This window comes from Limulus polyphemus, unplaced genomic scaffold (genome assembly GCF_000517525.1).
Source record: "Limulus polyphemus unplaced genomic scaffold, Limulus_polyphemus-2.1.2 Scaffold9507, whole genome shotgun sequence".
Lineage (NCBI taxonomy): Eukaryota > Metazoa > Arthropoda > Merostomata > Xiphosura > Limulidae > Limulus > Limulus polyphemus.
Window position 1 is genome coordinate 8,842 of NW_013675117.1, and position 10,347 is coordinate 19,188.

General features: G+C 32.2%; 1 protein-coding gene across 8 annotated transcripts in view; it reads left to right on the forward strand.

The window, feature by feature from the left end:
• Positions 1 to 10,347, forward strand: part of LOC106475953 (battenin-like) — a 17,054-nt gene that overhangs the window by 3,844 nt on the left and 2,863 nt on the right. For all 8 annotated transcript variants that reach the window (XM_022379950.1, XM_022379952.1, XM_022379951.1 and 5 more), the window contains exons 3-7: positions 985 to 1,042; positions 7,602 to 7,695; positions 8,169 to 8,216; positions 9,292 to 9,365; positions 10,024 to 10,109. In XM_022379950.1, the coding sequence (XP_022235658.1) occupies positions 985 to 1,042; positions 7,602 to 7,695; positions 8,169 to 8,216; positions 9,292 to 9,365; positions 10,024 to 10,109 (360 nt within the window). The remainder of the gene's footprint in view (positions 1 to 984; positions 1,043 to 7,601; positions 7,696 to 8,168; positions 8,217 to 9,291; positions 9,366 to 10,023; positions 10,110 to 10,347) is intronic.

The window sequence follows — 10,347 nt, forward strand, 5'->3', positions numbered from 1 at the left end:
ATAAGTGTGTGTCTTATATTCCGAAAAATACGGTACCTCTTTAGGACAGCGATGCTAGTTTACAGGCTATTGGTAGCTTGTTATTCTTGTGATACATATTTACCTTTTAAGATTTTTTTTTTGTCTAATTGCTTTAATTGAATAACATTAAAGATAGGTGTCAATCCATAATCCTCTTTCCAGCTAAATGACTTTGAACAGTGTATCATCCAAGTGGCCCCCACTGCACTATTTCAAGCATTTTGTTATATGTCTTGTAATAAGAGAAACAAATCTTACACACAGGATTCATTTGTATCTGATGCAAAATTACAATTGCCTTTTTATGCCTGAATTTAATATTTCTATAATTAAATTTTCAAACTGGCTTATTATTTTTAACTACTGGTAATTTCAGCTAATTATTTAAATTTTTTATCAATAATCACACCTGAGACCTTTTCTAATTTTTTCACAATGCCAATGTTTTTTTTCATAAAAGTAAATATTTTTCAGACTTTGCCTCAATATTGAAAAATCATTTTAATAATTTTACTCACTAAGAGTATCCAATTCTTTGTACATTAAAGAAATAGTCTTAACAGCATCTTAGAAACTACAGTATATTTATAAATGTTATTGTCTAAAAAAAGTATCTAAATTGTAAATAACTTAGACCCCAGATTCCACTAATCAACGAAATAATGTTAACTTACCTCTTAAATGTTGTAAAGAGATAAAGTTTTGTTATGTATTGTTTAGACGTATAATTATGAACATGTGTCTAAAAATGTATAATTGTTTATTCATAAGTACAAGTTTCTTAGGTAATTAAAAGATCAACCCAATAACAGTTCTACTATGTGTCACTAATTCTCATTTCTTAATTAATATGGAATTCTGATCTAAAAGTCAGTTATTAAATTAGGATAACTTAGTTAATGTATAATTTTACATATAGGTGCACACAGAAAGAGTTGTATTTTTTCTATATATAATTAATAGATGGTGTGACCATAATGCCTTCACAGTGGACAAACTGTAGGAATTTGTCTGGTTTCTGGTAAGTATACTTACATGTATATGTGCATCAAAATGTGATATTTCAATGTTGTCCACCTTGCAGACATGTATGTTAATGTAGTTAGATTGAATTGCAAGATGAAATAGAAGGCTATAATAAGAAATAAAGGTTGGCCAATATTGATTTTTCTATACTGATACCAAATACTGATATGCTAAAAAACAGATTAGTCAATACCTGATAAAATGGGCTGACGTAAAGACTAAAATCTTTATTGAATCAATAGTGTTTTTGAACAGAACAAAAAAACTTTGGGTGTGACTTGTTAGAACATTTACAAGTAAGTATGGGTTCATCATCATATATTTTTCAAAAACTAAAAAAAAGATATAAATAAAACATTCAAGCATCTCTCTCTCAATATAACATGCACATTAAAAACCACTACAAACTTCACATTTCAGCCCAGTTTTTCTTCTGTCAAACTATGTGGTTTAAAGTCCTAGAAGGTTATTTTTTAGGAGTTCCATTGTAAAAGTTACTGTTATTATTCAATGTTCTGTCATTTGCATATGTCAAGAAAGTGCTGATGACACATTCACTTGGTAATGAAGATGGCAGAGAGTCGAAATATTTTCTAGTACTAACTAGTACTTTGTATCGCTCTCTGTTTACCTTCCACCACTCCAGCAGCTTACCACTTTTCTGATCGATGAGTGGCTCACATAAATACATACCAGTCTGATCTTCTAACCCCATTCCATTTCCCTTTTCTGGTTGATTTTTTTTTTATTAGTCATCACACACCGTACTGTTGCAACAGTTTGGTTTACTTATTGCTATTGAAGCACTCTCTACCTTGAAACACCATGCTTCTTCTATTAACTATGCTTGATTCCTGCATAGGGTAGACAGAGATGAGAATGTGATTGCTTTGTTGAGGGGTTTAACCTCTTTGGTGGTTATCCTGAGACAGTCTTGGAAGTGAGCAAGCTGAACAAAAATTTTCTGACCCAAAATAAGCTTGGAGCAAACTTTACTATCTGATTTTGCAGCATTCATCCAAGTTTTTCCATGGACAGTAGGCTACTGCCATCTATGGCTATTTGACATCACTAAACACCATGAGTAGAGCCAGTGTACACATACTTAGAGATCTGCTGTTGTTCTTTTAAAATTGGATTGTGTGCAATTACCTGCTTCAAGGACTAACACACCAAATTCTAATTCTAATCACTGAAGCCAGATAACAGGGTAAATAAATATCGAGGTTTGTATTTTTCATGAATTTATACCAAATTATTTTCCTGCTTCTAGAACTATCATATCAAAGAATTGCTGATTGTTGCAGTTTATACAAGTTCATTTTATTTTTTACACATAAGTAGTAAAGTGCAGGCATGAATACAAGACTTTTAGAAAAGGAGGGGGTTCTGGCTGGAAAGGCATTGTAGGTGGGTTTTTCTTGGTCAATTTTGCCATTACTTAAAATTTCAGAATTTTTTAGAAAATTTCTTCCCAAAAGTGAGGTCTGGACCCCCCCCCCCTTCTGTCTGCCCTTGCAGTGCATGCAAAAATATGGGTTGTTGCTACCTGTTTTGTTAATATATATGTATATTGCTGTTGAATTTAATTTCATAATAAAGTGACACCTATGAAGCAAAATAATTACAAGTATAAGAATACCAAGGAGATTAAGTAAACATGTAAATGCTACAGTTTTAATGCATTAAATTTTAAAGAACTGTTTCCAGCATAACATGGTTTCAAGTGGATGAGTCCTCCTTGAAGTAGCCAGAGAACAGTAACATTAAGAATTATGCAAAATGTAGAAGCACTCATTACTAATTTCCAAAGTAATTTCCTTAATGAGAGTCAAAGTTTCTGTTGTATTTGTAAAAATGTCCCACTGTTCAGCACTCAGACATGGAACTTGTCCGTGTTTATAGAAAAAATATTAAGTTCGTGATTCTGTTCTAGTGTCTTCTGTAATGTACAGATTTGAAATTCCTAAAATATTGGCACATATTGTATTTTTTCTGCATTTGGGTGGACCTAAACTTATCCTTTATAGCCTATAAACATTGCTTGCTATCTCATAGTGATTGAAATCAGTTACTGTTCATTTATTTTTGCCAGAATGTCCATCACTGCCATCTGAATAGAAATGTTATCACTAGTGACAAGCTTTAGTGCAGCTTAGAGTAGATTTCATTACTTTCACTGTGTTTACTCCGTTGCCTCTCCGAACGAGATGTACTCTAGAGCTTCCATATCCACGAAAGTTTGTTCACTGTATTCTCTCATATGAGATCCATGCAGCTGACTTTCTCTTCCAGTGAGCAGTAAGGCTCAGAGAATCTGTTGCTCTTGACAAATATGAGAGACTTTATTTTTTGTTCCATTTTAAAGTAAGTTTCCTCAAGTATGCAAGTGCAATAAAACTTCTCACTATGAGAGTTGTTTTTTGGTTCCAGTAGACTGATAATTTGTTGAAAATCAAAATCTGATACTATAAGAAATGGCTGATTGTCCGTGTTTATGACCCATGCCTTTGATGTATCCAGTACTTTTGTGGTATATAAATGTACCATGCATTTATCTTACCTATTTGGATATAATATTATTCTGAATTTTTCATTTTTTATATGTGCAGGTTTTGCATAGAATATGATCAAGAAAGTCATCAGGTTCATTTCATTCTAGTTAGCTATGTTCCTTTGTTATTCTTTGGAGATAATACCTGTTCTGCCATTTGGTGATTAGCTGTAATGCTGCAACATCTCCAAGGTGGGTAGAGCAAGCAGTATTTTGAGGATACTTTTGTTGTTCCAGCTGCCTTTGTTATTATCTATAGATAATGTCTGTTCTACCAATAGGAATTATTGCTGTAATTCTGCATGTTGTACAGGAAAGTCGACAGTAGTTTCCTTCAGTGGTAGAGCTAGTGGTAATTTGAAGTTGTAACCTCACCTTTGATTGAATGAGAATGACCAATCACATAAAACTAGCCATTCTGGGTAAATCTAGCATTACCTAAAAAATAAGGAACATTGAATTTAAGTGGTCTGGTAGATGATTTCAGTCTGATCAGTTGAAGATATAGCATTCAATAGAAGTGACTATCTCTTGTTTAATAACAATAATCATGCATACTGTGTTTTTGAGTTAATAAAGATTGTTCATTTCATGTATTACTTTGTGTTAAGTCTGTCTTTTTTTTCCTCCTGGTGAGTTATTCAACAACACTTCAGAATAAATATCTTATCCCCTGTTAAGCAAACCTATCCCACTGCTGTAAAGGTAATTCAGTTCAACTTCAAAATAACATAGAGCAGATAGGAAGGAGAAAATCTTGATACTGTAACCAGGATCTGAACCTGTTTTCTGTATTACTCCTACTTTTGTGTGATATAAGTTTAAGAAGGCTTCATAGTTATGGAATGGAATTTTCTGTAATAGAAGTACTTATAACCAAGAGAAGGTAATCTGAGTCTTAAGAGAACCATCAATCTATCTTCTCCTGGACATAAGACATTTGATGCTGCTGCAAAGATCCATGACTTCTCTCTGGTGCACCAAGAATGGCTGTCCATGCTCTTCCTCTGAGGATTAACCAAAATGAAACTGAAGTATTGACAACTGAGGATTGTCACAGTGGTGTGATATTTGGCAAGTTAGAGACCAAATGGAATGATCTGTGTAGTACTCTCAGACCTTTGAAAGTCCAAGTAATTAAATTGCAGTTCTGGTCAAACCCACCCATGAACATTGAAGAGAAGCTGGAGGTGCTCTTGGTGGATGAAATACACCAACAGGAGCTACATCACCAGGATGTGAGATGGCAGGTACCAAATGTTGAAGGAGGATTCTGAGGTCAAGGAGTTATGGACTCAGATAAGGACAGACTTGTTGCTCTGCCATCTTGAATCAGGGATTTGCCACTCAAGATGGGTGATAAGAGAGAAGTTTTGACCGTGATCAGGATTCCAAGTGAGCAAGGTGAAGCAGATCACACACAGATACTCAAAGCATAACATTCAAGATTTCAGCAAAAGAGGAGCTAGACCATTACTTAAAGTGTTTTTGGTGAATAACAGCCTGGAACAGCTGAACTGCAAAACAGGCTGTGCAATTCCCTAAGCTCCAATGAGCACTTTATGAGAAGCAACTGTGAGAAAGTTATTATCATGTTGTTTGAGTCTTTTGACCTGAGAATGAGACAGAATAATCACTGGACAAAGTTTAAAGCTTGAAAAAGGGGTGCCACAAAAAGTTTGACTGATGGTGCAGATGATCTGTGGTATGAAGACTATATGGTGGGTGCCACTCAGAGAAAAACCCAGTTTAAACAAGGTAAATTCTAGTAAATAATTATTAGTTATTGCTGGTCCATTTCCAGTGATGGAATGAGCTCACTTGTATATATTAATGATCATGAACTACTTCATAAAGTGGGCTGACAGTTATCAATTTATCAATACATTCTATGGTTGAAGTGGTGCTAGAGGACTGGATAATGTTTTTCAGAGTACCTGAAAAGAGATCTACATGAATCAAAGAACTAACTTTAACAGCCAACTGTTTTTGTAGTTGTGTAAAGTGTTGGGTGTGATGAAGATGCACACTTTGCCTTATCACCCCCAATCTGATGATTTAGTGGAGTGGGTGATACATACAATAAACTATATGCTTTCTAATGTTGTTAACCCCAGTCAAATAAAATGGGATGAACGTTTACCCAACATCATGATCAATACTGTGCAACTGAATAGAGATCAACAGGTTGTTTTCAAAATATACTCGTGTTTGACTGAGAAGTCTTGCCTTCTGTAGAGGTAATGCATGGTCCTCCACCTAAAGCCAACATCCCAAAATGCCCACAAGAATATGTGGAGTTGATAGAGTCTGTGTTAGTTGACATGTATGAGTTTGCACATCAACAGCCAGGAAACTGCCATATGACATAAGGAATGAATGTACAGAAGAGGAGACTGGGTGAGGCTATTGACTATAGAGGACCTCTCTGTGTGCTCCAACAAGTCACTCCATTGACATATGAGTTACAGCAGACAAGGGGTGTGCAAAAGTGCATAGTACACATCAACCAGCTATGATCGTACATGACCGCTGAACCTCTGGTGAACTGGCTTGACTAAGAGTTGAAGAGGAGATTATGGACTCATATAAGGACAGAACATATACTTATCCCTGAAGATGAAGAGGAAAGTTAAGAGTATTTATCTGGCTGTTCAAGAAACCTTCAGTGACAACCTCCCAATTGATCTGGCTAAGATTAGCCTCAACTAAAGCTAGAACAGTCACTGATTGTATGATCAGTGACCAAAAGGAAGTGGCAATCAAGTGTTTGCTGTACAGTATATGCCCTAAACTGTGTGATTTCCATTAGGACTAGTAATAGAACTAATGCTTAGTATATCAGGTTTGCTAGACGTTTTAAAATGGTTGAAATACTGTTATGACCTTTGCTTTTTAAACTATAGGGGGATGTTTTACAGTACAATATATGCAACATGTATGATTACCACATGAACACTGAGTTAGGACAGTATGTTGATTGTAAGGTCAGCTGGACCAAAAGGGTTTTGCAACCCCTACTTTCTGAACTATTAAGCAGAGTTTCACTCTAAGAGATATTTATCAGATATTGAATGATGATAATAATAATTCATTAATTTATTACTTTTGTGAGTTGTGACACTAATTGATTAAGCTTAACAACCTAGAATTAATTGAAAATAATAATGACAAATCATAATGACAGTATTTCAATTAGTTGATTATTTTTCATGACGTTAATCAGCTTAATCATAATTTTGATTCATTGGTTATTTTATGTAATACTTATCAATGTAATTGCTACTCATAGATAATCAATTAATGGTTTATTTTCCAGTTCTAGCACTGTTAGTAATAGTGAGATTGTTTTGAGTTTCATTTATTTGTCTTTAAGTCATTTTCTTTTAACTGTTACTTTGTAACTATAACGTTTTTTTAAGAACCTTTGGGTTTTTCATCAAGTTATATTTCTCAGATATTGTTTTTAGAAAATTCAAAGAGAGGCTCATGAGTGAAAAACTTGTCCTAGAAGTTGCTTGAATGGAGTTACAAGCCAACATTATTCACTAGAATGGGCTGTAAACATTTTATTTTACAACATATGTCTTTGTAATACACATGTATTTCTATTTCTTTTGTTTCACACTGTAAGTTCTAGTAGTGTTTAGTTGAAGTTATTTGTTTTTCTTTGACATGATGCTTTTTGTTATAGTGATCTATTGTTTAAAAACCTGACCTACTGACCTGATTAACTCAAACAATCAGAAATATTTATTATTTAATTAATTTAACCTAGTTAATCTTGAGGTGTAATATAGCATCATTTTATTATCACACCTCAATATTTTTTAAGTTAAGATCTGATCATTCGTACAATAATATATAACTTCAATTATAACAGAATTAAATTAATTTAAAAATTTTTCTACTTGTACTTGGAAAAGAAATTAACACAAACCAATATAGTTTCAGAAACATTAAGCATATCTTGATATATTGCTCTGAAAAATTCTTACAGGTTGCTTGGACTTTGCAACAATTATGCCTATGTTATCATGCTCAGTGCAGCTTTTGACATCCTAAGCAAAGATTATCATGATGCTGACCACAATGTAAGATAAGTAAATGTACATTTTTTATTATAATTGTATAGCAAAATGCCAGTTTTTGCATTAAGTCACACCGCTGTTTCCAACTGAAGAATATTCATTATGTCTACAATATAAAGAAAGTATTATTCTATGTAGATATACTTTTTATGGTGACACTAATTTTGTTACTATTCTCATGAGATTAGATTACCTTTTAAAGAACTTTCCCTGTTTTTAGATGTTTCATAATATAAAATGACTGGTGTCGTCATAGATTAACTTTGTACATGAATGCTGGAAATTATAGCAGTTCTAGAAATTAATGATGTGATCTTTGTTGCAAAAACTACAAAAGGTTGCTGACCCTTCACAAAGGGTATATCGATGACACTTTAAGTTAACTGTTTATTAGAAGAAACTTCAATCCACTAATGTTTTTACATTTCTAAAAATCTCTGTAAATTTGTTAAAAACTTCTTATTTTGTTTTTTAAGGAAACAGAAAACAATATAACACGACGTTGTAATCCAACATCAACAGGGGTAAGTTGAGTTGTATATATCTGTATTTTCTAAATTGTAAACATACACCCATAAAGAGTGTTCACACATGTGTTTGAAAATCTTGAACTTACAGATCTCATTCCCGACACCTAAAAGACCATAAATTTTGAGAAAAATCATGATTTGACTTTAAAAAATCCTTGAAATATGGGGGGCAGAACTGTGTGACTGGTGAAGTCATGAAAACTACACCGTCATCATTCACTGTCTCAAATTAATTCCTATGACTGGAGACACTGCACATAGTTTATGTTGATTGTTTAAATAGGAAATCTCTCTCTCCTGGATCTATGCAAATATGTTTTACAGTGGAGAAAGTTTCAGTTACCAGTGGAGTTTTCAATATATTTAAGGATACTTTTAATTATGTTCATTGTTATGAGAGTATCTTTGTATTATTAAAACAACAGCTGACTTAATATGAATTTTCCATATTGCAATTAAATTTTCCTTGTAAGTATCACGTAAAATTCCATACTAATGTAAAAGATTACCATGATAATTATTTTCTATACATCCTTTTAATTTTTAGTATTCTCCTAAATAGCAGTTAAAAATATCAATCTTTAGGAATGACTTTGTTGGTTCTAAGAACTGCTTAATTAAAGTATGAGATGTAAGTGCTTTAAAAGCCTTTTTTTTCATTTTCTTTTTAAGAACACACATAAAAAAAACCAAAAAAAAAACCTAATTTTGTGACAATTAATGTACTTTACCAAACAATAAATTTGATTTAAAAATTTATGAAAAAATATAAATACTTTCATAATCTACTTAATAATGATTTATAAATTTGTTCATATTTTAGTTGTTTTTTTTTGTAGGTGTACTTGTTTTTTGTATTTGAATGAAAAGTCAAGCAGCTTTAGTGGTATATTTTTCCATCACTAGGTTTTTATTTGTAAAATAGGTAATTGATTAAAATACATTAAAACATAATCATTTAAACTTTGAGATTGTAATGTGTATCTTTAATTTTCTTAAAAGTTTGCAGTTTAACTTGAAAACATTTATTGACATAAATTTTATCTAATTATAATATTTTCATTTTCAGGCCATACTGTTAGCTGACATTATACCATCTTTAGCCATTAAGCTTATAGTTCCATTTTTTGTCACTAACACACAGTAAGTTTTTATTATTTGTGTAAATATTTTTGGATGCAAAACAAAACATTAAAATTTAGTCTTGATTTGAGTTGAAACAAGACTTATAATTGTGTTTATGGAAATATATTTTTATTTCTACAAAGCTAGTGACAATGACTGAAAATGCCAAGGAAGTGTAGAATTTGTTTACTAAAATTTATGAGCCTTCCTTCTCTGAACTTGCCAATTAAAATCACTTAACTCTAACTAAACATAGTATTTTACATTCTTAAAATCTTAAAAATTTATAAAACAAAATTAGACTAAAGTAATGTTAGATTATCAAGTATGCTTCTGCAAACGTGTTTAGCTGTAACAAACAAAATATTTTCATAAAATCAAGTCTTTGTAAGCTCATAGTTATCATAACTACCACAATATGTTACCAATGATCAGTTTATCTAAGTCTTTACTATTTGAATCACTTGAATCAAATTACCTCTATTGTATCTGCATAAGTTAGGTCAAGGATATTTTGATATTTGAAGTTTTCAACTTCACATAGCTAATATGTTTGAGAAGACTTGTACATCTATTAATCAAAGTACTCATTAATAAGTGTAAATATAGCTGAAAGTACATGACCTTTGTACATTATGTGAACATGGATATATTTATGATTGTTGTTTTCTTCTAGCCTCAAAGTTGCTCTCTCTGTCCTGCTATCTGCAGCAAGTTTTCTTCTTACATCTCTTTCTGTTGGCAGTTGGATGACATACATAGGTAAGTAGATAACATCTGTAATGGTATTCTGAATTTATTTAACTTTTTAGTTAGCCTGATCTCACTGGATCAGGAGTAAGTCTGAAGGCTTATAATACTAAATATTAGGTTTCAATACCCATGGTGGGCACAGCACTTGATAGCCCATTATGTTAATTTTTTGCTTAACAACAAACAAACAATTATATTTATTTTACCTGCATATTAGGTTTGAATTACATATATATATATATATATA